The following is a 27,016-nucleotide window of genomic DNA, read 5'->3' on the forward strand; positions in this document are numbered from 1 at the left end:
GTTTCCAGACTCCAAAGCAGCAGGCAAAGGGAATCTTCACTTTCAACTTCAGCCAGGTCCACCTGCCTGGGTGTCTCTCCCCTGCCTCAAGTCTGATGTCATTATAATTGCCTCTGTAATGCTGAACTCGAGTTAATGACATGCACAAGCTGATGTCCACCATTTATTGTGAAGTGTATCAAGAAAGAACATGGATGCGTTAGACTGGGCACAGTGGCTCATGCCTGTAATCCAGCACTTTGGGAGGCCAGGGTGGGCAGATCACTTGAGGTCAGGAGTTCAAGACCAGCCTGACCAACATGGTGAAACATCGTCTCTACTAACAATACAAAAATTGGCTGGGTGTGGTAGTGTGTGCCTATAATCCCAGCTACTTGGGAGGCTGAGGCAGGAGAATCTCTTAAACCTGGGAGGTGGAGGTTGCAGTGAGCCATGACTGCACCACTGCACTCCAGCCTGGGTGACAGAGCAAGACTCCATCTCAAAAGGTGGAGGCATGGACAGACAGATGGACAGCAAGCGAAGACAATGCAAATGTAAACAACCAAATGTAAACAGTAGCATCTGGGTAGTGGGAATCTGTGTGTCTAGCATACAAGTCTTTTAACTGTTCTATGTTTGAGTTTTCATAATAAAATGGAAAAAATCTTTAGAAGATTTTTTTTTTTTTGAGATGGAGTCACTCTTGTCGCCCAGGCTGGAGTGCAGTGGCACGATCTCAGCTCACTGCAACCTCCCTCCACCTCCCAGGTTCAAGCGATTCTCCTGCCTCAGCCTCTTAAGTAGCTGGGATTACAGTCACCCGCCACCACACCTGGCTAATTTTTTTGTATTTTTAGTGGAGATGGGGTTTCACCATGTTGGCCAGGATGGTTTCAAACTTTTGACCTCAAGTGATCCGCCCACCTCGGCCTTTCAAAGTGCTGGGATTACAAGCATGAGCCACCACGTCTGGCCCATATGGTTTTTGACGAAATGGCAGCTATAGTATCTCTTGAGTGCCTGCTCTGTGCCAGGCATTGTGCGAAGGGCCTAACAGGCATGGTCGTCTTTGATCTAACAATAGTCCTATACGGTGGGTACTAGGATGGACTGCATTTTACAGATGAGGAAACCAAGACTCTCAGATTTGACTGACTTGTCCAAGGTGCCCAGAAGTACTGGGCCTGCCACCTCCACCTGACTCGGAACTTGGAAGGATGCTGCCTTCTGGGTGGAGGAGGGGATGGATGCATGATAAAGGAGCAGTGGCAGCAGAAATGAATCAACGAAAGCCAAAGTGTCAGGCACGAGACAGGCGCCTCTGCAGGAGAAGCTGACACCAATTCGTACTTTCGAGAATTGAGGGGTCTGCAGATTTCAGCTGCAGGTTTTTATCTATGTATTAGGATAAGTAGTGTCCCCCGCAAATTCATGCCCATCCAGAACCTCAGCATGTGGCCTTACTTGAAATAGGATATTTGCAAATATAATAAGCTAAAGATTTCAAGATAAAATAATCTTGGACTTGGGGTGGCCCCTAAATCCAATGACTTACATCTCCGTAAGAAGAAGAGAGAGATGGTCATGGGAACATGGAGGCAGAGACTGCAGTGATGGGGCCACCGGGCAAGGCACGCCAGGAGCCACCAGCAGCTGGAATAAGCAAGCAGGGATCCTCCCCTGGAGCCTGAAGGCGGCACTGCCCAGCTGACGCTCTGATTTGAGACTTCTGGCCTCCAGAACTGCGAGAGACTCAATTTCTGCTGTTGTCAGCCCCTGATTTGTGATCATTTATGGCAGTGCTAATAAACTAACACAGTCTATGGTATACATGTCACATGTGGCTGCTGACAAATTTTCAAGCAGTACAGAAGAGTAACAGGGAGTGAAATGTCCCCTCCCCACTTCTCTTCCTTCCATACTTAGCAGGCATCCAACACGCAGTGAAGACTTGATGTGGCACTGGCGGGGTGTTGCCACACGCCGTGGTCTTTCGTCTTCACGGCCACCTTCATCCTTCTCCTCTCCAACCCAGAGAAGAAACTGAGTAGTAAGCGACAGAGCCCAAATCTAAGTGCAAGCTCTTGACCAATATCCATCCTCCCTCTCCATGGGGGACCATAATATACACACCTGTGGACACACATACCTACAGAGACGGGCGTCAATTCTGAAAACAGAAATGGGACCATACAATAGGTAACTGTTTAAAAGCGACTTGTGTTTTACAGCCAACGGTACACCCCGTTCATCCTTCCATGTTGATGTCTCATTTGACTTAACGGTGGAAGCGTTTCCTAAACTCAGCACAAAGGCGGTAGATACGTGTGGGAGCATACAAATACACACCCATTGCCTAAACTCAGCACAAAGGCAGCAGACACACACGTATGAGCATACAAACACACCCATTTCCTAAACTCAGCACAAAGGCAGTGGACACACACACATACACGCTAGAAAAGGGGAAATAGGTCTCCTGAGGGGCGAACCGTAAAGCCTCATTACCTGGAACTGCCCTAGAATCCATCATGAAAGCGAACCTATTAAACCCATGAAGAATGTCAACGAAGTTTGCAGAAGATATTTACCTTTCAGAAAAGCAAACTTTTCAAGCCCTGAGTAGCTGTTTGCTTGCGGGGATGGCAGGTGCGAAAGAGCTGCCCTGCCGTCAGCTAATAGGCTCTGCCGAGAGCCTGTTCAACAACTCGTGCCTCTGGGAGAAACGGGAGATTGTTCCCACTCACAGCACCATCTTTCAGCCTCACAACACTCGAAGAGCTTTCCCATGGCGACGCTTAAAACCAGCCCCCAGCCATCTCCCCCTCCCCAGCTTAAGTCTTCCTTGCTGGGTCTCTGGACTCAGTCCTCCAGAATAGAGATGCAGGTGCAGGGATGGACCGCCAGCTTGTGGCTCAGGGTCCAATCTCCCTCACACGTGGGGGGTTTTGTGTGCCCTGCACAATATTTTCAAATAGAAAAAACTTCCTGGGAATCTTGATTTCTTCTCTAGAGGACCTGTATCTGGCCACACGCTGCCCACCCAAATAAGCCACACATTTCTGTCACCTGCCCAGCCCCAGGTGTCTGATTTTCCACCCTCTTTAAAAGTTTCTTGAGTGTAGTCCACGTATTACCTGCATGGGTCCCCAGGAAGCTTGTTCAGAATGCAGATTCCCAGACCCACCCCCTACCTCCTTTCAACACAGGGGCCGGGAGGTGTCCTGTGTCCCCAGGAGCCTCTGTGCTCAGCAGTGTGTTGCAGAACCTTCTCCAGTCTGCTGGGCCCCCACTTCCGGGGCTGCCCATGATAGACAGCGGCTTTATTCTCTGTCGTCCCAGCACTGCCCACAGGGGAGCGCTCAGCCCGGCCCTTCCCGCTGCGTGCTTATCCAGGAAGCTCAGCAGGTGTCATCCATCTCATTTTAGAGGGGAGGAAATTGAGGCCCAGAGATGTCCTAACTCCTTTTTTCTCTGAGACAAAGTCTCACTCTGTCACTCAGGCAGGAGTGCGGTGGCGCGATCTTGGCTCACTGTGACCTCTACCTCCTGGGTTCAAGTGATTCCCCTTCCCCAGCCTCCGGAGTAGCTGAGATTACAGGCATGGGCCACCACACCTGGCTGATTTTTGTATTTTTAGCAAAGATGGAGTTTTACCATGTTGGCCAGGCGGGTCTCGAACTCCTGCCCTCAAGTGATCCACCCACCTCAGCCTCCCAAGGTGCTGGGATTACAGGCATGAGCCATTGCACCTGGCCTAGATGTCCTAGCTTACTCAAAGTCATACAACCAGGTATTTAAGTGATGGGACCCAGATCCAAACCCAGGGCCTTCCTGCCCCTCCCCGTCAAGCTACATCTTGTTTACATACTCTTATGAACTTACCAGGAAAACATTTTTTTCAACCCTCTATGCAAAATATTTTAAAAATATTCTACAAACCAGTCTTGCCATGAACAGACAAGTCCCCTTTTCCAGAGTGGAAACTGCCGAGATGGGAATGGTCTCCCCTGCCAGAGGGCCGAGGACGGGAAGCCAGCACGTGATGAGGCCCCGTGCCACTCACCTTCACATCTGTGTGGCTCCGGGAGATCTGGAGCAGGCAGCCCAGCCCCACGCCCACGAGGATGTCTGCAGCCCAGCTCAGGACGTTTTGCTGGAATGGCCTGCGCATAACCCAACCACGCAGCCCCTCCCTGCTACTGCGTTCAGCCCCGGGGCTTGGGATGCCACTGCAAAAATAAGGCACAGTGGCTCATGCCTATAATCCCAGCACTTTTGAGAGGCCGAGGTGGGAGGATCACTAGAGGCCAGGAGTTTGAGACCAGCCTGGGCAACAGAGTGAGACCCATCTCAAAAAATGATTCAGTGGGGGAAGGAGTGGGGTAGAGAAGCGCCGTGGTGTGAACTCGCTCCTCGGCTTAGTCATTCTCCCACCTCAACCTCCCAAGTAGCTGAGATCACAGGCATACGCCACCATGCCTGGCTAATCTTTGAATTTTTTGTAGAGAATTTTCTATGTTGCCCAGGCTAATCTCAAATTCCTGGGCTAAAGTGATCGTCGTGCCTCAGCCTCCCAAAGTGCTGGGATTATAGGTGTGAACCACTGTGCCCAGACCTACAAAAATTAAAAACATAATAATTAGGAAAAGAAAGAAAAAAAACGAATGAACTTACTGGGCTTTATGATCAATGCCTAACTCCCACTTTACCCCAAATACCCTATCTGAGGAGACCCTCTCTGTTTAGGCCTTTAAGAAGGGTATTGAGTACAAGTTCCGCTCAGTCTCTAAGGATTGAATACCTCAGGGTGCCAGGAATGCTTGGCGCATGTAAGCACTCAGCAGGTGGGGAAACTGAGGCCAAGAGAGGTGAAGGGACTGCCCAGTCCCTAGAGGGAACTGGTGATAGTGTGTGGGTGAAGGCCATCTCTAGGAGTCATTCAGGGCTTCCTCCTTCCCAGCTAACCTTAGAGGTCACGCGAGGCTGTACCCGAAAGCCAGGAAGAAGCCTCAGTGGGAACAAAAGGGCCACCAAGGTCCCTGCTCCGCCTGGGACTTAAAAGGGCAGGCGTCCAGGTCCCCGCAGTTAGCCTGTGTTTTGCCGGCCAGCTGCTCACACCGCAGCCGCTGCTGAGGCTGTCACCGTGGAGCTTGGAGAGAGCTGCCCTCAGACGCTCTGCGATCATCTTTCCTTAGCAACCAACAGTATCCACTGCTGGCCGAATGCCTGCTGTGTGCTGGGCACGGTCTGGAACCCACGACCATCTGGTTTCAAGGCTCTTTCTCTTCACAGCCCCGGGCTGGCTGTATCTATCTTTTCTATATAGACCAAAAGTTGACAAACATCAGCCCTCTGGCCAAATTTAGGCCACTAACTGCTTTTATAAAGAAAGTTTTATTGGAACGGAGCCATGCCTATTCGCTTTCAGATGGTCTGTGCCTGTTTCTGCACTACAGCAGCAGAGTTGAGTAGCTACAAAACCGCCTGCATGACCCCCAAAGTCTAAGATATTTATTCTTTGGGCTGGGAGCCGTGGCTCACACCTGAATCCCAGCACTTTGGGAGGCTGAGGCCAGCGGACCACGTGAGGGCAGGAGTTTGAGAACAGCTGGGCCAACATGGTGAAACCCCGTCTCTACTAAAAATACAAAAATCAGCTGGGTGTGGTGGCATGTGCCTGCAGTCCCAGCTACTGGGGAGGCTGAGGCAGGAGAATCACTTAACCCTGGAGGCGGAGGTTGCAGTGAGCCAAGATCATGCCACTGCATTCCAGCCTGGGTGACAGCAAGACTCTGTCTCAAAAAAAAAAAAAAATTCTCTGGCCTTTTTAGAAAAAGTCTGCCAACCCCTAAGATAGGCCATGACATGTCCCTATAAGCAAGAGAGAGAGGGTCTTCCATAAGATACATAGGCCCACCCTGCGGGCACCTGCTTATCACACCACTGTCCTAACAATAATAGTTCCTTCTGCTGAGCTCTTACCAGGGGCCAGGAATTTCATCCACCTCACTGGATCCTAACAACACCCCTAGGAGGTCAGCACTCCCCAAATCCCTATTTTTTTTTTTTTTTTGAGACAGAGACTTGCTCTGTAGCCCAGGCTGGAGTGCAGGATCTCAGCTCACTGCAACCTCTGCCTCCCGGGTTCAAGTGATTCTCCTGCCTCAGCCTCCTGAGTAGCTGGGATTACAGGCACCCGCCACCATGCCCAGCTAATTTTTTGTATGTTTAGTAGAGACAGGGTTTCAGGCTGGTCTTGAGCTCCTGACCTTGTGATCCATCCGTCCGCCTCAGCCTTCAAACGTGCTGGGATTACAGGCGTGAGTCGCCGCACCTGACCCAAATCCCTATTTTATTTTATTTATTTATTTATTTTTTTTATTGAGACGGAGTTTCGCTCTTGTTACCCAGGCTGGAGTGCAATGGCACGATCTCGGCTCACCGCAACCTCCGCCTCCTGGGTTCAGGCAATTCTCCTGCCTCAGCCTCCTGAGTAGCTGGGACTACAGGCATGCGCCACCATGCCCAGCTGATTTTTTGTAGTTTTAGTAGAGACGGGGTTTCACCATGTTGACCAGGATGGTCTCGATCTCTTGACCTCGTGATCCACCCGCCTCGGCCTCCCAAAGTGCTGGGATTACAGGCTTGAGCAACCGCGCCCGGCCTCACATCCCTATTTTAAAGCCTTGGAGCCTGAGGCTCGGGCAGCCACGTTACCTGCGCCAGGTGTTACACCTAGAGCCAATCCCCAGGGTGGGGCACAGGAGGAAAGGGTGTCACCCGTGGCTGTGACACCAGCACTAAGGCCAAGAACAGACCTGAAAGGATACTGAAGATGATGCCACCAAAGCAGGCGGAGAACGCCATCCGCGGGTAGCCCTGGCGGGCCAGCGTGAAATCCGAGAAGGCATCTGCGTGGGAACAAGAGGACCCCCCAGTGGTGAGTTGATTCCCCAGCCCTCCCGGGTCATCCACGCTTTCATTCTCACCCACGGTCATTCAGGCAACAAACACGGATGGATGCCCACGTGGGCCTGGGCACTAGCTGGTGGGGTGCTATGTGAGGGGCACAGCATCTGGGAAGGCACACTTCCCTCCTTAATTCCTTTACCCCACTCTTTCCCACCAGGAATTACTTTGCGGGTATGAAAAACAAGGCTACCAATTTTTCAAAGTCTCGTCTGCTGCTAACATGCACAGTACCTCCACGTGAATTAGAAAAAGGTGCCCAAAAAGGTGAGGGCTAGATTTCAGCTCCCTTATCCTCTTGTCTGGATGCTCTTGAGCAGTGCATAACCTGGCCAACTGTACCTGGCTGCTACAGCTAGGGAAGGGTGTATGTATGCATGTATGTATGTAAGTGTGAATGCCTGCATGTCACACACCACATGCACATCAAGCAGGGTGGGCCGCAATGGGCTCCAGGTCCGGCCTGAACTCTGGGAACCACTGAGTATCCCCGCATCAGAGGGTGGGGAAGAGGCAGGGGCCTCTGCAGAGTTTCTTGGTTCCACTGTAGTCAGGGCTATCTCACCCCGATGCTGTTCACTCCACAGTGACAGGGACACTGCACAGGTGCAGAGGGCAGACACCCTGGACACCTGCCCAGATGCGACTCTGGCTGGGGGAGGAAAGGGCTAAGATGTGGCTGCACTCACCCCCACTCAACCCCACCCGGCCCTGAGTCACCTCCAATGCTGTTCCCCCAGGCCAGCAGCGTGAGCCCCAGCACGGTGTTGCTCAGCCGGAAGACCACGCCCAGGGACCGCAGGATGTTCACCACCTCTGTGGCGGCCGCGTTGATCCACAGGGCACTCGTCAGAAAGCCCAGGAAAGCAAAGAGCTGCAGAGGGAATGATTTGCTGATGGGACCAAGGCCAGCCCCAACAGGAACACAGCCTCAGTTCCTCACCTGTGAAATGGGATGATAGCATCTACCTCATGAGTTTGTTATGAGCATAAAACCTGTTACTATATGCATTGGTGCCTGCACATAGTAAGTGCTCAATAAAACGTGAGTTCAATATTATTTTCTTTTTTCCTTAATAAACTCCCTTTCAGGCCGGGTGTGGTGGCTCATGCCTGTAATCCCAGCACTTTGGGAGGCTGAGGCGGGTGGATCACCTGAGGTCAGGAGTTTGAGACCAGCCTGGCCAATATGGTGAAACCTTGTCTCCACTAAAAATACAAAAATTAGTTGGGGTGGTGTCACATGTCTGTAATCCCAGCTACTGGAGAGGCTGAGGCAGGAGAATTGTTTGAATCCAGGAGGTGGAGGTTGCAGTGAACCTAGATCATGCCCCTGCACTCCAGCCTGGGCGACAGAGTGAGACTCTGTCTCAAAAACAAAACAAAACAAAAACTCCCTTTCATGTATTAAAAAATATACATTATTTTGTCTGGAAAGGGTTTCTTATCACTTTCAACAGATTTCCAGTCTCTGAACCAAATACCACCCAATATTCCAAAAGCATCCATGTAACTCATTAGCAGACACTCCCCATCCACACCCCACCAGCCCAACAGGACCCCTACTCTGCTCTCTGCCTCACGTTCACTCCACATCAGTGGAATGCCACAGTGTGTGACCCTCCGCTAGTGTCTTCTCTCACTCAGCAGCATGTTTGCAAGGGTCATCCACGTTGTGGCACACATCAGTACTTGAAAAAATAGTGAAAGACGATTTTCCCTAAGTAGCAAAAGGCAACTTCCCCAAATGATCCATTTGCTGAAAATTCAACACTCTTCGGTTAGTACATTCACTGAGAGTTTCTAAAAGTAAAAACTAAAATATTTAAAAATCATTAAGTACTAAAAAATGAAAATTTTATATAAACGTTTTTTTAGGATGGTATCTCACTCCGTCACCCAGGCTGGAATGCAGTGGCGGGATCTCGGCTCACTGCAACCTCCACCTCCTGGGTTCCGGCGATTCTCCTGCCTCAGCCACTCAAGTAGCTGAGATTACAGGTGCCTGCCATCACACCTGGCTAACTTTTGTATTTTTAGTAGAGACAGGGTTTCGACATGTAGGCCAGGCTGGTCTCGAACTCCTGACCTCAGGTGATCCACCCACCTTGGTCTCCCAAAGTGCTGGGATTATAGGAGTGAGCCAGCACACCCAGCCAAAATAAAAATACTAGATAAACTTTTTTTTTTTGAGACGGAGTCTCACTCTGTCACCCAGGCTGGAGTGCCATGGTGCATCTCAGCTTACTGCAACCTCTGCCTCCCTGGGTTCAAGTGATTCTCCTGCCCCAGCCTCCAAAGTAGCTGGAATTATAGGCGCACACCACCACACCCAGCTAATTTAATATTAAGTAAACTTTTAAGGAAAAAAAAAATCTCTGGACAAACTGCCTAAATATTCCTTAGAGTGCCTAGACTACAGAAAATGGAAAAAGACACCCACAAAGGCCATACCATTCTACCCTTAGGAAGTCTTTAGAAACCCAAGGCTGGGCGAGGTGGCTCACGCCTGTAATCCTGACACTTTTGGAGGCCGAGGTGGGAGGACTGCTTGAGGCCAGGAGTTTGAGAGTTGTCTGGACAACATAGTGAGACCTCGTCTTTACAAAAACACACAAAAATTAGCTGGGCGTGGTGGCTTGCACCTGTAGTCCCATCTACTCGGGAGGCTGAGGTGGGAGGACAGCTTCAGCCCAGGAGATCGAGGCTGCAGTGAGCTATGATTGCACCACTGCACTCTAGCCCGGACAACAGAGGGAGACTCCAACTCAAACACAAGGAAATCACATATTGTAGGATTCTATTTATATAAAATGTCCATGACAGGCAAACCCATAGAGACAGAGAGTGGAGTCGCAGTTGCCAGGGGCTATGCAGGGGGTGGGGAAATGGGAGTGACTCATAGGCATGAGATCTCTTTTTGGGGTAATGAAATTCTCTAAAATTGATTGTGGTGATGATTATACAACTCTGTAACTATAATAAAAACCATGAAATTGTATACTTTAAATGGGTAAATTGCATGGTATGTGAATTACATCTCAACAAAATAAAGCTACTACCAGAACAAAACAAAACCCTGGGCAGATACAGAAACTCTCAAGAGCAGCTTTAAAGTTCAGTTACCTGTCATTGTGTGCCTCCCAGGTGCAGACAGGACGTCTGCCGGGGGGACCTCAGCATCCCCTCCCCCCACCGGAGAGCCGGGGCTGCTTACCCAGTGAAGCCTGGGGGGCTGGCTGTTGGATGTGGCGAAAAAGGTCACTGAAGCCAAGGCTGTGCCTGCGATCACCACCACGACCCAGACGGGAACGAGGCCGCCTATCTCATAGACACCGTCTACAAAGGGACAGAAAGGGAGCTGGTACCCTCCCAGCTGCCTCAGAATGACAGAGGGGTTCTGGGACTGAGACCTGCAGATAACACCCACTTAGAACGGACTGTTTGGATGTCAGGTAGGCACTTCCTATGTGCCTGAGATTTAGCTGGGCGTGGTGGTGGGCACCTGTGGTCCCAGCTCCTTGGGAGGCTGAGGTGGGAGGATCACTTGAGTCCCGGGAGGTGGAGGTTGCAGTGAACTGAAATCACACCACTGCACTCCAGCCTGGGCAACAGAGTAAGACCTTATCTTAAAAAAAAAAAGAAAAGAAAAAGAATTATGTGAGCAGGTTGAACACAGAAAATTGTGTACAGAACACATTATGGGTGATTTTCAAAAGGGATTTATTTATTTATTTTTGAGACAGGGTCTCGCTCTGTCACCCAGGCTGGAGTGCAGTGGCACACTTACAGCTCACTACAGCCTCGAACTCCTGGGCTCAAGCCAGTCTCCCACCTCAGCTTCCTGAGTAGCTGGCTGGCTTTGGATCCAGATGCCTGGGTTGGAAGCCCTTTCAATGTATTTGTCACTCCTGTGCTAGGGGAATTTTAAGAGGTGGCTGGGGTGGGAAGACACTGAGGATCTGAGCTGAGTGTTAAGCAGAGAGGAGTGTAAGGGCTCTGTGGGAAGAGGGGAGTTGGGTAGGATGGAATCAAGCAGATCCGTGCCAGGAATAGCACAGAAAAGGCTGTGGGAGGCAGCGGGCTCAGAGTCTCCAGGCCTTGGCCAGGTGTGGTGGCTCACACCTGTAATCCCAGCACTCGGGAGGCTGAGGCGGGCAGATCGCCTAGAGGTCAGGAGTTCGAGACCAGCCTGGCCAACATGCTGAAACCTCATCTCTACTAAAAATAGAAAAATTAGCCAGGCATGGTGGCATACGCCTGTAATCCCAGCTACTTGGGAGACTGAGGCAAGAGAATCTCTTGAACCTGGGAGGCAGAGGTTACAGGGGGCCGAGATCAAGCCACTGCCCAATGAGAGCCATGGACTTTTCCCAAGAGGCACTGGGGAGCCATGGAGGTCTTTGAGTGGAGGAGCGACCACAACATATGAAAAGCAGCACTTTACAAAGATGCCTCTCGGGGGACGCCTGGAGAAGGGGGAGGCTGGAGGCTGCTGCTGGGGAGGCTCACCTTGAGTCACGGCACCCCCTCGGGCTGGGAGCCAGTCCAGGGGTTTTCTCTAGACAGTGCTCAGCCCAGAAGGGGGTCAAGAGTGCTTTAGCCAGAACCAGTCTTTCCCCAGGGTGGACCTGCTACCACTAGATGATATTAAGGCCATGTGGTCAGGATACTATCTGCTGCAGAACCGCATCTCAGGAACGGGATTCCTTCTTCAGTTCCATCATTGTAGCAAGGAAAGCTCCCATTAGATGCTAACAGGACTTGAACACCTCACACACCTGCTGTTCTCCCTAGTACAGGCTTCCAGCTCATGGTTGGACTCAGGAGGACCAAGTACGGTGGTTTCTTTTTTTTTTTTTTTTTTTTTTTTTTCAGGGTCTCTCTCTGTTGCCCAGGCTGGAATGCAGTAGTGCAATCTCAGCTCACTGCAGCCTCTGCCTCCTGAGTTCAAGTGATTCTCCTGTCTCAGCCTTCTGAGTAGCTGGGATTACAGATGCCCGCCACCACACCTGGCTAATATTTGTATTTTTAGTAGAGACAGGGTTTTGCCATGTTGGCCAGACTGGTCTCAAACTCCTGACCTTAAGTGATCCTCCTGCCTTGGCTTCGCAAAGTACTGGGATTACAGGTGTGAGCCACCATGCCTGGCTGGTGGTTTACTTTTATTGTGTTTATTTTTGCAGTTACCTTGAATTTACTGGAAATGATGCATTTCCATTATACTTTCTTATTAATGCAGGTGACACAGTTTCCTTTTCAACAAATTTGCCTTAAAAGAAAAATCTGAAGCTGGGTGCAGTAGTATGTGCCTGAAGTCCCAAATACTCAGTAGAGCCCAAAAGTTCAAGACCAGCCTGGACAACATAATGAGCTAATTTAAGAAAACTATCCAATGTGGCCGGGTGCAGCGGCTCACACCTGTAATCCCAGCACTTTGGGAGGCTGAGGTGGGTAAACCTGAGGTCAGGAGTTCGAGACCAGCCTGGCCAACATGGTGAAACCCCATCTCTACTAAAAATACAAAAATTAGCTGTGTGTGGTGGCGGGCACCTGTAGTCCCAGCTACTCAGGAGGCTGAGGCAGGAGAATTGCTTGAACCCCAGAGGCAGAGGTTGCAGTGAGCCAAGATTGCGCCACTGCACTTCAGCCCAGGCAATACAGTGAGATTCTGTCTCAAGAAAAACAAAGAAAAATATCAAATGTAATAGTATAGAGTAAGAGAAAAATCGAGAAGATGGGCTGTGAATGACTGATGTGTGGGAATCGCTCTTTTAAGAAGACACAATGCATACAAAAATTAGCCGGGCATGGTGGCAGGTGCCTGTAATCCCAGCTACTTGGGAGGCTGAGGCAGGAGAATCACTTGAGCCCTGGAGGCGGAGGTGGTAGTGAGCCCAGATCGCACCATTGCACTCAGGCCTGGGTGACAGTCAGACTCCATCTCAAAAAATACATGAGGAAGGAAAGAAAGGAAGGGAGGGAAGGGAGGAAGGGAGGAAGGAAGGAATGAAGGAGGGAGGGAGGGAGGGGAAGGGAGGAAGGGAGGAAAGGAGGAAGGAAGGGAGGAATAAGGGAAGGAAGGGAGGGAGGGAAGGAAGGAAGGAAGGAAGAAAGGAAGGAAGGAAGGAGGGAAGGAGGGAGGGAGGGAGGAAGGGAGGGAGAAAAGGAAGGAAAGAAGGAAGGAAGGAAGAAGGGAAGGAAGGGAGGGAGGGAGGGAGGGAGGGAGGGAAGGCAGGCAGGCAGGAAGAAGGCACAATGCTTAGAAAAGGGAGGGAGGGAGGGAGGAAGGAAAGAGGGAAGGGAGGGAGGAAGGAAGGAAGGAAGCCACAACGCTTGGAAAAGCAGGTCCCTGCATTTGCCCTGGCCTGAAAGGCAAGGCTTCCCAGCTCCATGGAGAATGGATGGAGAATGATTCCCTCCAATGGGCTGTGATGAACCAGACAGCCCTGGGGGGTGGCCCTTTTCAGCTCTGAGTCACTCCACATCAATCACCTCACCTCCTAGTCTCCTTCCCTCCACACCTTCATCCTCCCACAAACCAGGGGGAAAATTCACGGAAAATGTGGCAGGGCGGCCATTTCATCCTGACACTGTTACAGTGCACAATGCCACGCCCAGCCACACATCTATGCCGCAGTCCTACCCCTACCTCCAAGCGACGCCCTGGGCTGAGGGGGAGGAGCCCAGATGATAGTGAGGAAACGGGCCACGTGAGGTACTAGTCAGACAGCGGGAAGAAACCTGGGTAGCAGAAGCTATAAAATGTGGGACGAGAAGCTTGAGCATTTCCTCCACCATAGAAGGGCAAGAAAGAAAAGGACATTCTGGGGCAGATGGGGACAATTCAAATGCCAGTGGGGAGCAGCCAGGTTGCACAAATGAGGGAAGGAAGGTCAGCCCGGGGCACCCAGCAGGCAGTGGAGGCAACTGTGATGATTTATGTCGCAGACACCCCATAGCGGGTGCCCCTTCTCTGCTCCAGCCAGTTTTGCCTTCAGGAATGTGGCCCGGATCTTGAGAAGCCAAAATCCAGATTTTAATGTAAAATCCCCCAATTTTTAAATGCAGGCAAACAAGCCAGAGAGCTGGACGTGGCCCAGGGGCTACCTGTTTTGCAGTCTCCATCTGGGGCCAGCAGGATGGGACCAACTAATTGCAGGAGGGCGAACTTCCAGGCTGGTGACCCTTATGGCACAGGCACATAATAAGCACCAGCTGTATGTCCAGGATTCCACCTCTAGCCAAAACCTCCCTGGTGTGGTTGTGACGAAAACTCCACTGGCCGAGCGCGGTGGCTCACACCTATAATCCCAGCACTTTGGGAGGCTGAGGTGGGTGAATCACTTGAGGTCAGCAGTTCAAGACCAGCCTGACCAACATGGTGAAACCCCATCTCAATGAAAAATACAAAAATTAGCCAGGTGTGGTGGCCACACATGTAATCCCAGCTGCCCAGGAGGCTGAGGTGGGAGGATCACTTGAACCCAAGAGGCGGGGGGAGGTTGCAGTGATCTGAGATTGTGCCACTGCACTCCAGCCTGGGCGGAAGAAAACTGCAGAATGTGGGAAGCAGGAGGAAGGTGGATTGGCCTGGGGTGGGGTACTCACAGGTCCCCGACTGCAGGGTCAGGACGATGACCAGGGGGCTGATGACCAGATGCAGACAGTTGAGGGGCCGTTTCCAGTTCCGGTCATCCTTGTCCGGGTCCACGACGGGGACGGTGAGGAGCAGCAGGAACTCCACGGGCAGCTGTCAAGGGGGCGAAGATGGGAGGGCGTCCGTAGGGAAGCCTGAGTCCCAGCCAGCCACAGACGGACTTCAGTGACTCAAGAGCTTGGCCGTTTGTTTTCGAGCGCCGACTGTATGCAGGTCCCAGGCTAAGCGCCTGGGTGCCTCTGGCTACTGGCACAAATGACCACAAACAGAGTGACTCTCAACAGTACAAATGTCTTCCTGGACAGTTTTGGAGGGCAGAAGTCCTGAGGTCAAGTGGTCAGCAGGGGGTGCTCCTTCTGGAAGCTCTAGGGGAGCATGAGGGTCCTTCCAGCTTCCAAGGGCCACCTGCCTTCCTGACCCCACATCATTCTACCTGTGCTTCTGTGGCCACTTCCCAGTCTCTGACTCTGCCCCTCCTGTCTCCCTCTTTCTCCGTGCCAACCCTTGTGATGACACTGGGCCACAGGATAAGCCAGGCTCGTCTCCAGATCTTCCATCATGTCTGTAAAGGCCCTTCTGCCGTGACTGCAGCATCTTCCCAGGCCCCAGGGGTTGGGATATGGATGTCTTTGGGGGCCGCTGGAGGGCAGAGCGCCAGGTCAAGTCATCAGCCAAACTCCATGCCTCAGTTTCCCCATGTATTCTGAGAGGGTCTCAGCGGACCCCAGGCCCTCCCTCTCATACAGCTGGAGAGGGTACAGTAGCCACTGTCTTGCCGCTGTCACTAGGCTGTGAGCCTGGCTCCAGGCCCCCTCCTACCTTGAACACCTTGAGGGCTTTCCAGTACGCTGACTTCCTCCTCCACTTCATATAATCCAGGGGGTTGAGGGCCCGGGCCAGGATCTGAGCCGTGGTCTCCTGGTAGAACAGCAGCGGCCGGTACTCGTCACCTACGTGTAGGGGGTGGGTGGTGTGGTGTGCTTGCGGCTGACCTGACCTCCAGGAAACCCTCCCTGCTCCCACCCCACCGGTCCTCCCAGCCCTTCGGGAGAAGGCAAAGCCCAGTGCCCAGCAGAGGGCAGGTGACCCTGGCCCTTGGCTCACCTGAGCTGCAGTGAGATATAGGGCCGATTTGCAGCCTCATTCCTGGAACCCAGGTCTTGGAGGGCTCCATCTTTCTACCCCAGCCTTGCCCTGGGACCCCCACTCTAGCTAAGCACAGGGCGTGAACTCACCGTAGTCATAGCTGTTGGTATTAGAAGATACCCGGTCCTCCTCGGAGTCTGAGAGGATCTCTGCAGGAGACAGGCTTAGCTGCAGAACCCAGACCGTTCTCAAGGGGCACCGCTGGGACAGAGCAGGGGTAAGCTGCAAGCGTCCAGCCATCTTATTTACTTAGTTGTGTGGGACAGGAGCTTTCTCTGGAGTGACGTGATCACGGCTCACTGCAGCCTTGACCTCCTGGGCTCACTCGATCCTCCCACCTCAGCCTCCTGAGTAGCTGAGACTACGCCCAGCTAATTTTTAAAAAATTTTTTTAGAGATGGGGTCTTGCTGTGTTGGCCAGGTTGGTCTCAAACTCCTGGCCTCAGCAGTCCACCCGCCTCAGCCTCCCAAAGTGCTGGCATTACAGGCCTGAGCCACTGCTCTGGCCACATCCAGGCCCTCTTTATTTTGGATTTCTAGCAGTTTACATGCGTGCTCGGGAATTCCTGCACAGTGAGAAAGTCTAATTCACCAAACACGGCCAAACGGAAGCATGCAGCTATAATGCTAAAGTTAACAGAGGCATCTGAAGACACAACTCAGACATTCACTGACTTCAGTGTTGTCTTTTTCAGAAACTGGAACCCATGCTATTTTTCTCTTCTCAGGAGGCCTGTGGATGTTGAGGCCTGGGGCCTGTAAGGAAAACGGCCCTCCTAGAGTGAGGAGTCCGCTCTAGCTCTGATGCTGCCTTTGAGTGTGTTGTGTGTGTGTTATGTATGTGTGTGTATGTATTTGTATATGTGCTGTGTATGTGCATGTATTTGTGTATATGTACTGCATGTTGTGTATTGGTGTGTGTATTATTTGTGTGTTGTGTATGTATGTGCATGTATTTGTGTTGTGTGCGCATGTATTTGTGTTATGTATGTGTGCATAAATTTGTGTTTGTGTATGTTGTGCATTTATGTTTTTGTGTGTTGTGTATGTGCATGCTTGTAATTGTATGTTTGCATGTATGCGCAAGTATCTGTGTTGCATGTGTGTGGTGTGTATATACATATTTGTGTGTGTTATGTGTGTGAATATACTTGTGTATGTTGCATGTGTGCACATATTTGTATAGTGTGTGCATGTCTCTATATGTGCACTGCATGTCTGCATGCATATATTTGTGTGTGTTGTGTGCACGTGTTTGTATGTGTGTGTATGTGTATGCATGTGCATGTTTTTGTTTCAGATGTGTATGCATGTGTCGCACGTGTACATGTATTCATATATATGTATGTACACATATTTGTGTTGCATGTGAGCATAAATTTCTGTATATGTGCATGCATGTTGCATGTGTGTGCATATATTCATATGTGTTGTGCACACATATTTGTGTATATGTGTAAGTGTGCATATATTTATATATATGTTGGGTGTGTGTATGTGCATGTATTTGTGTGCATGTATGTGTGAGTTGTGTATTTGAGTGGGTGTGCATGTATATGTGTGTAAGCTGCATATTTGTATATCTATAAATGTATATGTTTGTGAGTTGTATATCTGTGTGTGTCGTATGTGTGTGCATGTATTTATCTATGTTGGATGTATGTGTGTGCATATATGTGTGTGAGTTGTATTTGTGTATGTGTGTGCATGTATGTATGTGTGTGCATGTATTTAAGTGTGTGAGTTGTGTATTTGTATATATATGTGCATGTATTTGTATGTGTGCATGTACTTGTTTATATGACTATGTTTGAATACTATTGATTTCTTTGTAATTATTTTTTAGTTCTCAGTGTCCCTGTCATGGCAGCATTTGTGTTTTACCCTGAGAGTGCTGGGAAACATCAGGGCAGGGAGCAGTGTCGATTCTTAGAGAGATTGCCCTAGCAACTGCATAGAGGAAGAAGGAGCGCACTTGAACCTGCAGAAGATGAGGATGCTCATGGGCACCCATGGAAGCATAGAGGCAGGACCTCAGCAGGATGAGTAGAGAAAGCATAAAGAGGCCAGGCATGGTGGTGCACGCCTGTAATCCCAGCACTTTCGGAGGCTGAGGTGGGAGGATCATGAAGTCAAGAGATCAAGACTATCCTGGCCAACATGGTGAAGAGGAGATGAACTTGGTGGGGACAATGGCCTCAAGAGACCCAGGGCAGCAGTGAAGGGCACAGAGGCTCCTAGTCCCCGCTGGTCCTCTCTGAGGTCCGATGCAGACACCTACCTGGAGTAACTGGCATGGAATAGACCAGAGATCCTCTCCGTTGCCATCGGTAGATCCAGGTGCAGAGAATCACAGTGACCACATAGAACACATACAAGCCCAGGTACCCTGCAGACACGGTGCAGGCTGTCACCAAGTGGTGTCCTGGCTGCAGGTCCAGAGAATAAGGGCTGGCAGCTCTATCTATCACTGGTGCATGTTAGTGGTGGCAATATGTGTCAGCCCAGCCCGGTACCAGTGGGCAAATTTGGCCTTTTCTCTGAGCTCCCCATTCCTTCCTCCCGCCTCCCAGGACCATCTCCCTTCCTGTCTCTCTTGCAATTGAGGAGGTAACGCCAGGCACAGCAAACGACTTCCAGGCCGCCATTCGAGCACTAAGGGTCGGTGTCCCGCTCCGTGCCCTGGGAGGAGGCAGCCCTGCAGCTCTGGCTACAGCCAGGTTCAGCCAATGGGAGATCAGACAGGAAATCGGAAGCTTCGGGAGTTTGGAGTGTTTCTTCCTATTCCTTCCCTGCTGCGTGTCTCTGGCAGGGCCTGTGACCCTCTTCAGTGTATCTCCAGCCCTACAGCTCTCAACGGGCTCCGCCACTCCATTCCCTGCCCCTTCTGCCACGGGGGATGGGTGTGGTCACAGCTCCCACTGTTGCTGGCCCCTGGGTATCTTGCATCTCAGTGCATCTTCTGCACGAATTGTGCCTCCATTCATCCCCCTGGAGCCATCTGCAGGGAGCATGCTTGCTGTCACCATCCGGGTAGCCCCAGTTAGATCCCCCTGTACTGCTTGTTAAAATTGGAAATTATGAAACTTTTTTTTCTTGAGACAGAGTCTTGCTCTGTTGCCCCGGCTGGAGCACAGTGGTACAATCATGGCTCACTGCAGTCTCGAGCTCCTAGGCCCCAGGGATCCTCCTGCCCTTAATTCCAGAGTAGCCGAGGTCACAGGAACGCATGCCTAGCTAATTTTGTTTTCTTTTTTGTAGAGATGGAGTCTCACTATGTTGTCCAGGCTGGTCTCAAACTCCTGAGCCAAGGTGATCCTCCTGCCTCAGTCTCCCATAGTCCTGGAATGTTAAATGTGAACCGCCATGCCTGGCCAAAAAATTGTGAAGCTTTTGAATATTTCCTTCCCAGCAGCCAGCTCTGCCAGGCCTCTTTGGTTACGTGGCCCACATGTTCCTATTTTTTGCTCAAGCCAGCTTGAGAAGGGTTTCTGTTGCTCGTCATCAAATCCAGACCCCCACTGATCACCCCTCACATCCCTCTGTCCCAGGTACTTCCTAAACCTCCTGCCCATCAGTCCTGGAATCTCCCACCTGAGCCCCACAGCTGCTCACCCAGAGCCCACGGCAGCGTGACCCTGCCACGGAAGAGCATGATGAAGGTCAGGAACACAGCCACCATGTAGAAAACGATGTCCCTGAAGAAGGGCCTGGAGGCAGCCATGAAGGGGTGCAGGATGGTGATGCCTCCGGCCACCACCGTGGTAACCAGCACACCAGCGCCTGGGGAGATGACGCCAGATCTCAGCTGCCCTGCACCCTCTCCTGCTGCTTCGCCCACCCCCCTCACCGGGGCTGCCCTCACCAAACAGTGCCCCGACGGCCAGGCCAGCTGTGTGTGGGTCGGAGAAGGCCACCAGGGCACTGAAGATGTCAGGTGCACCATTTCCAAATGCCAGGAAGGTGACACCATGGGGGTGTATGTCAAGGGGGGCCAGGGTCGCAGCTGCAGCCCACCCAGGCCTTACCTGGGCCATGTGCCACCACCCTGTCCCCCAGCCACCCCATAACTGCCCTCCCTCCAGGGCACAGGACACTGGACAAAAGGATACTGCCACGTTGTGGGAGAGCTTGAGCGTGGTGGAAATGGCCGACAAGTTGGGGCAGAAACTATGGAGAAAAAGTGGACAGGAAGCATTTCCATAGTGACCTATCCTTCCCCCAAACCCAGGGTGACTGAATGTCAGGCTCCTGGGGCCCCTCCTCCCAACGATAAGCCGGACCAGAGCCCAGGCCCAAACTCACAACTTGGCCGCGGTGACTCCCAGAATCAGAAACAGGTAGAGCAGCCAGGAAACCTGGGTGGGCAGACGGCAGGGAAGGGAGAGTCAAGTCCAGCCGGGGCCACCAGCTCCTCTCACCAGCCCCCCGGGGCAGGGCCTCACATAGAGGGTGACAGCCAGAGGGAGGAGGCGGGGAGGGAAGTGGCAGAAGATGCCTTCCAGGTAGTCCAGATAGCCCCCATCACTGTGGCAGTCAGGGTTGGTCCGGATGAAGTCACAGCGGTCAGAGACATTCAGGCCACACACCTTGCGACACTGCAGGAAGACAAGGAGGGGGACATCAGAGTCAGAGGCCTCCCCGAGGACTGGACTAGGCCTATCTAAGCAGCTAAAAATAATGTCCCTCCAGCCTGGTCTCCAAGGCCATCATACCCTCTGGGTGGCAACTAGGCAATTTAAATTTAAAAAATAAACATCTGTTTGAAATTGATACAAGTAATTTATGAATACATTTTTTTAAAAAATAATAAAGATTTCTAAATTCCGCTTTCTTATCCCTGCCCTCCATAATCTCCCCTCTCCAGTGGTTCCACCATAATTAGTTTGAAGTACATCCTTACAGACATTTCTCAGATCAATTACATTTATACATATACCCTATTACACACTTTGTTTTGTTTAATAGAAATGGGTCCATCCTAAATCTCATTTCTATAATTTGCTTTTACCATTTTATACACACACACACACACACACACACACACGCACACGCACATTAATACACAGAATTTGAAACATACCATAGTGATTTCTATATGTCAAGCATAGTGCTAAGAGCGTAAAATGTATCTCAATTAATCTGTATAATAATTCTTTGAGGGCTGGGTGCAGTGGTTCATGCCTATAACCCCAGCACTTTGGGAGTTTGAGGTGGGAGGATTGCCTAAGCCCAGGATTTCAAGACCAGCCTGGACAATATAGCAAGACCCCATCTCTGAAAAAAAAAAAAAAAAAAATTAGCTAGGCATGATGGTGTGCATGTGTAGTCCCAGCTACTCAGGAGACTGAGGTGGGAGAATCGCCTGAGCCCGGGAAGTTGAGGCTTCAGTAAGCTGTGACTGCAGCACTGCATTCAGCCTGGGCAACAGAGATCCTGTCTCAAAAAAAAAAAAAGTATCCCTACTCTCCACAATAAGCGAGGAAGGAACTACTATCATGCCCATTAAATAGATAAGGAGACTGAGACAATGCCCGTGTGCACTCAATGGGAGAGTCAGGGTTGGAACCCAGGCAGTTTGAGGCACCAGAACCCAGTGTTCTCCCCTGCCTCCTGAGGAGTCTTTTACCATAGCAGAGTATTTTGTACTATGGGTGATACATCACTGAGATAACCATGTCCCTACTGGGCAATTGAGTATGTCTAATTTTTCAATATAACCAGTGAACTTCTTCGCACATGACTCTCTGAGCACATGAGAGAAAAATGTTGTTAGAGGGGATTTGAGAAGTGAAAGTGCTGAGTCAGAGGGCATTCGGGTCTGGGTTCCTCCAGAAGCTGACTCAGACAAAGACTGAGATAGACATAGTGTGTTTGGGAAAGTGAAGGAACACACACACAGAGAAAGGGAAGTGAGCTCGGGTGCGGTGGCTCGTGCCTGTAATGGCAGCATTTTGGGAGGCTGAGGCTGCAGGATCACCTGACCCCAGGAGTTCGAGACTAGCCTGGGCAACAGGGCAAAACCTGTCTCTACAAAAAATTAGCCGGGCTTGGTGGCATACGCCTATAGTCTGAGCTATCACCTGAGCCTGGAAGGTCAAAGTTGCAGAGAGCTAGGATTATGCCACTGCACTCAGCCTGGGTGACAGTGAGACCCTGTCCCAAAAGAAAAAAAAAAGAGAAAGAAAATAGGAGAAAAGAAGTGGTACAGAGAGGGGATAGCTGCCATTGAAAGCTGGGCTGAGCCGGTTACCACCACCATGAGCTTCATCTGGGGGCAAGGGAGCTGGGGTATTTATACACCAACTCCCATCAGCCACTGGGAGAGGATTGCTGGATGGAGGTTTTAGTTCCCAGGCACCTCTAGCTTACTACACTTATACGTGGTTCTAGAACAAGAAACTGGCAACTGGAAGTCAACAAACGCCCAACAAAATAGTAGTCCAAAAGAAATTGTCGGGCTGGGCGCGGTGGCTCAAGCCTGTAATCCCAGCACTTTGGGAGGCTGAGGCGGGTGGATCACGAGGTCAAGAGATCGAGACCATCCTGGTCAACACGGTGAAAACCCCGTCTCTACTAAAAATACAAAAAATTAGCTGGGCATGGTGGCGCGTGCCTGTAATACCAGCTACTCAGGAGGCTGAGGCAGGAGAATTGCCTGAACCCAGGAGGCGGAGGTTGCGGTGAGCCGAGATCGCGCCATTGCACTCCAGCCTGGGTAACAAGGGCGAAACTCCGTCCCCCCCAAAAAAAAAAAAAATAGAAATTGTCGAGGTCCTGACGGGGGGATCTTCAACATTGCTGGATTTTGCCGGAATGCCCTGCCCAAGTTCTACCTGTATTCACTCTCCCCAGGAATGGGAAATGAGCAATTCTCACAAGTCTGCACCAGCACCGGCTACGAGCAGCCTTATGATGAATGTGATAGGAATGTCATGGTTAAACTGCAAGTCTGTCCAGGTGCAGTGGCTCATGCCTGTCATCCCAGCACGCTGGGAGGCCGAAGTAGGTGGATCACTTGAGGTCAGGAGTTCAAGACCAGCCTGGTCAACATGGGGAAACCCCATCTCTACTAAAAATACAAAAAATAGCCAGGCATGGTGATGTGCACCTGTAATCCCAGCTACTCAGGAGGCTGAGACAGGAGAATCATTTGAACCCAGGAGGCAAAGGTTACATACAGTGAGTCAAGATCACACCACTCCACTCCAGCCTGGGTGACAAAGTAAGACTCCATCTCCAAAAAAAAAAAAAAAAGTTAAGACAGTAAATTTTAGGTTACGTATATTTCATTATACTTTTTTTAAAGCTTTGTCAAACCACAGTTCCACCTCCTCCACAAGCCCTCTCTCAACTCCCACCAACACCAAGCTGGAGGCAAGATTTCTTATCTCTGAGCCTCTGGCCTTCTCACCAATTTTTGCTAAGAGCTCTGCCCACCATACAGTATCCCCTGAGCAGAGGCTAAACCCCGTCAATCCCTCTACAGTGCCGTGCCCTCAGAAAGCACACGCCAGTGGGGAAGACAAAATCAGTGGTCAGGGACACTGGCTCATGCCTGTAATCCCAACACTTTGGGACGCTGAGGCAGGAGGATCACTTAGGCCCAGGAGTTTGAGACTAACTTGGTTAACATAGTAAGACCCCATTATTACAAAAAAATTTAAAAATGAGCCAGGCATGGTGGCACACGCCTGGGGTCCCAGCTACTTCGCAGACTGAGGTGAGAGAATTGCTTGAGTCCGGGAGATTGAGGCTGCAGTGAGCTATGATGGCACCACTGCTCTCCAGCCTGGGTGACAGAGCAAGGCCCTGTCAAAAAAAAAAAAACAAAAAAACAAAACAAAACAAAAAATACCCAAATACTTTTTTTTAGATCAGGACAGCCTGAGCATAATATCCACTCAGCCACTCAATTCGACTTTTTTTTTTTTTTTTTTTTGAGATGGAGTCTTGCTCTGTTACCCAGGCTGGAGTGCAACGGCATGATCTCAGCTCACCGAAACCTCTGCCTCCCGGGTTCAACTGATTCTCATACCTCAGCCTCCCAAGTAGCTGGGACTACAGGCACCCGCCAATACACCCAGCTAATTTTTATATTTTAGTAGAAATGGGGTTTCACCACATTGGCCAGGATGGTCTCAAACTTCTGACCTCAAGTAATCCACCCGCCTTGACCTCCCAGAATGCTGGGATTACAGGTGTGAGCCACCACGCTCATCCCCTTTTCTCCTTTGAGACAGAGTCTCGCTCTGTTGTCTACGCTGGAGTGCAGTGGTGTGATCTTGGATCACTGCAACCTCCACCTCTTGGGTGCAAGCGATTCTCCTGCCCCAGCCTCCTGAGTAGCTGAGACTACATGCATGCAACACCACACCTGGCTAATTTTTGTGATTTTTGGTAACGACAGGGTTTCACCATGTTGGCCAGGCTGGTCTTGAACTCATGACCTCAAGTGATCCGCCCACCTTGGCCTCCCAAAGTGCTTGGATTACAGGCATAAGCCACCACACTCGGCCAGCTCCACCATCTAAGAGCTGCATCTGTAGCAGCCCTCCCTCTCTTTAAGCTTCAGTCTCATTTGTAACACAGGACTAATTATACCAACCCCATTGACAGAGAAATCAAACGAAATTACAGGTGTTCAAATTTGCCCTCCTCAGAGGCTTTCTGTGTAAAGCAGTTACTATCCCATCCCCACTGTTAGCACCCAATTTTTGCCTCCGTAGCAGTTATCACAATCTTTATTTTGTTCATTACCTTGTTTACTGAATTTTATTATTTTAGAGAAAAGGTACTCTGTCACTCGGGCTGGAGTGCAGTGGGGCGATCATGGCTCACTTCAACCTCGAACTCCTGGGCTCATGTGATCCTCCTGCCTTTGCCTTGAGGAGCTGGGACTACAGGCATGCATCACCACGCCCAGCTAATTTTTTTAAAATTATTTTTTGTAGAGATGGAGGTCTTGAGGGCTGGGTGCAGTGGCTCACGCCTGTGATCCAGGCATTTCGGCAGGCCAAGGTGGGCAGATCACCTGAGGTCAGGAGTTCGAGACCAGCCTGGCCTACATGGCGAAACACTGTCTCTACTAAAAACACAAAAATTAGCTGGGCGTGGTGGCATGCACCTGTAATCCCAGCTACTCAGGAGGCTGAGGCAGGAGAGTCGCTTGAACCTGGCAGGCGGAGGTTGCAATGAGCCGAGATCGTGCCATTGCATTCCAGCCTGGGCGACATGAGCGAAACTCTGTTTAAAAAAAAAAAAGAAAAGAAAAGAGAGAGTTGGAGGTCTCGCTACGTTGCCTAGGCTGGTCTTGAACTCCTGGCCTCAAGCCATCCTCCCACCTCAGCCTCCCAATGTGCTGGGATTATAGGCGTGAGCCACGAAACCTGGCCTGAATTTTTCCGTCTGCATTCCTGTATTTTCCCTGAGCCTGGCCTGTGGCAGGGGTTTAATACATTTGTGTTAATGGCTGCTTGAATGACTACATGATTTTGTGTAGCCTTTCCAACACTTGTGCCCGGCAAATGGAATGATTCCCCTTTAACACATGGGTGAGCCAAGGGTCAGCAAACTTCAGCCCCTGGACCACATCCAGCCACCATCTGACTGTGCAGAGCCTGCAAGCCAAGAATGAGTCTTAGATTTTTAAATGACTGGGAGACATAAATTGAAAGAAGAATTTTTCATGGCATGTAAAATTATATACAATTCAAACTTCTACATCCATAAATATGTACTGGGGCCAACCACACCCATTCATTTATGTGCTTTCTGTGGTGCTCGGGTACTGTGAGGCAGTGAGAGGTTGCAGAAACCATGTGGCCCACAAAGCCGAGAACAGTCACTGTGTAGCTCTTACTGTAGCTTTCTTTCCTTTCTTTTCTCTTTTTTCTTTTTTTGAGATGGAGTCTTGCTCGGTCACCTAGGCTGGAGTGCAGTGGCATGATCTCTGCTCATTGCAACCTCTGCCTCCCGGCTTCAAGTGATTCTCCTGCCTCAGCCAAGGAGCTGGAATCACAGGTGTGTGCCCCATGCCTGACTAATTTTTGTATTTTTAGCAGAGACGGGTTTTCACCATGTTGGCCAAGCTAGTCTCGAACTCCTGGCCTCATGTGATCCACCCACCTCAGCCTCCCAAAGTGCTGGGATTACAGGGTGAGCACCGTGCCCTTTCTTTCTTCTTTCTCTCTCTCTCTCTTTCTTTCTTTCTTCTCTCTCTCTCTCTTTTTTTTTTTTTTTTAGAGACAAGATCTCGCTCTTGCCCAGGCTGGAGTACAGAAGCATGATTACAGCTCACTGCAGCCTCAAACTCTTGGGCTCAATGAATTCCCCCCACTTCAACCTCCCAAGTAGCTGGAGCTACAGATGTCAGCCACCACGCCTGGCCCAACTATCTGGCTTTTTACAGAGAACATCTGTACCCCAGGCTGGAGTGATGGTGTGCACATCCCAGCCCAGGCCTGGGAATCTCCAGCAACTGTTCCCACCGAAACATGCAGATGCAAGACTCAGGTTTCTGTCCTGAGAGTCCCTCACCCCATCCCCAGCTCCCACCTAAAAGCAAAAGCCACACTGGGAGTGGGAGGGTTTCAGTCTTGCCCGAAGCCTGGGCCTGTGGCTTTGTTGGGGCCCAGGAATTTCCCAGGGAGATAAAGACACCCAAGGGGTTTCTGACAAAGAGGGACCCGCCTAGTACCAGGAGGGAGGACCCTAGATGGGGGCCAGGGAAGCAGGCAGGCTGCCATCTGCTCCTCTGGGAGGAGCAGCAATAATAGCTGTACTGGGAGGCAGGACAGCTCCCTCTACTGAGCCCCCTCTCATAAAACTGCCTGGTTGAAATCCTAATTTGCATCCTTCTAGGTGAGTGATCTTGGGCAAGTAAATTAACCTCAGTTTCCTCCTCTGTATAATGCGGGCAATAACACCCACACGCCTAGATAAGAACAGAATAAGGACATGGAGGCCAGGCATGGGGGCTCACACCTGTAATCCCAGTGCCTGAGGCCAGGAGTTCGAGGCCAGCCTGGCCAACATGGTGAAACTCCATCTCCACTAAAAATATAAAAATTAGCCAGGCGTGGTGGTGTGCCCCTGTTTTCTCAGCTACTCAGGAGGCTGAGGCAGAAGAATCACTTGAACCTAGGAGGCGGAGGTTGCAATGAGCCAAGATCCCACCACTGCCCACTGTACTCCAGACTGGGCAACAGACCAAGACTTTGTCTCAAAAAAAAAAAAAAAAAAAAAAAAAAAAAA

At 50.7% G+C, this 27,016-nt stretch overlaps 1 protein-coding gene and 1 long non-coding RNA gene across 7 annotated transcripts in view; one reads left to right on the forward strand and one right to left on the reverse strand.

Annotated features, from left to right (window-relative positions):
* SLC8B1 (solute carrier family 8 member B1) overlaps positions 1 to 27,016 on the reverse strand; it is a 36,260-nt gene that overhangs the window by 2,847 nt on the left and 6,397 nt on the right. For 2 of the 6 annotated variants that reach the window (XM_032240519.1, XM_032240511.1), the window contains exons 2-14: positions 20,206 to 20,358; positions 20,066 to 20,118; positions 19,873 to 19,930; positions 19,626 to 19,731; positions 19,376 to 19,543; positions 18,042 to 18,149; positions 15,850 to 15,909; positions 15,434 to 15,564; positions 14,566 to 14,707; positions 10,172 to 10,293; positions 7,675 to 7,828; positions 6,816 to 6,896; positions 4,049 to 4,113 (exon numbers count right to left, since the gene is read on the reverse strand). In XM_032240519.1, coding sequence (XP_032096410.1) covers positions 4,049 to 4,113; positions 6,816 to 6,896; positions 7,675 to 7,828; positions 10,172 to 10,293; positions 14,566 to 14,707; positions 15,434 to 15,564; positions 15,850 to 15,909; positions 18,042 to 18,149; positions 19,376 to 19,543; positions 19,626 to 19,731; positions 19,873 to 19,930; positions 20,066 to 20,118; positions 20,206 to 20,358 — 1,401 coding nt within the window. Of the gene's footprint in view, positions 1 to 4,048; positions 4,114 to 6,815; positions 6,897 to 7,674; positions 7,829 to 10,171; positions 10,294 to 14,565; positions 14,708 to 15,433; positions 15,565 to 15,849; positions 15,910 to 18,041; positions 18,150 to 19,375; positions 19,544 to 19,625; positions 19,732 to 19,872; positions 19,931 to 20,065; positions 20,119 to 20,205; positions 20,359 to 27,016 lie in introns of those variants that run through there. The other 4 variants (XM_032240527.1, XM_032240512.1, XM_032240544.1 and 1 more) reach the window with 3 other exon arrangements.
* On the forward strand, positions 8,400 to 13,446 carry LOC116525034. The gene is made up of 3 exons (XR_004257559.1): positions 8,400 to 8,537; positions 11,889 to 11,902; positions 13,432 to 13,446. It is a non-coding gene; the product is annotated as an uncharacterized LOC116525034 (long non-coding RNA).

This window comes from Sapajus apella, unplaced genomic scaffold (genome assembly GCF_009761245.1).
Source record: "Sapajus apella isolate SASKATOON/1434 unplaced genomic scaffold, GSC_monkey_1.0 scaffold2, whole genome shotgun sequence".
Lineage (NCBI taxonomy): Eukaryota > Metazoa > Chordata > Mammalia > Primates > Cebidae > Sapajus > Sapajus apella.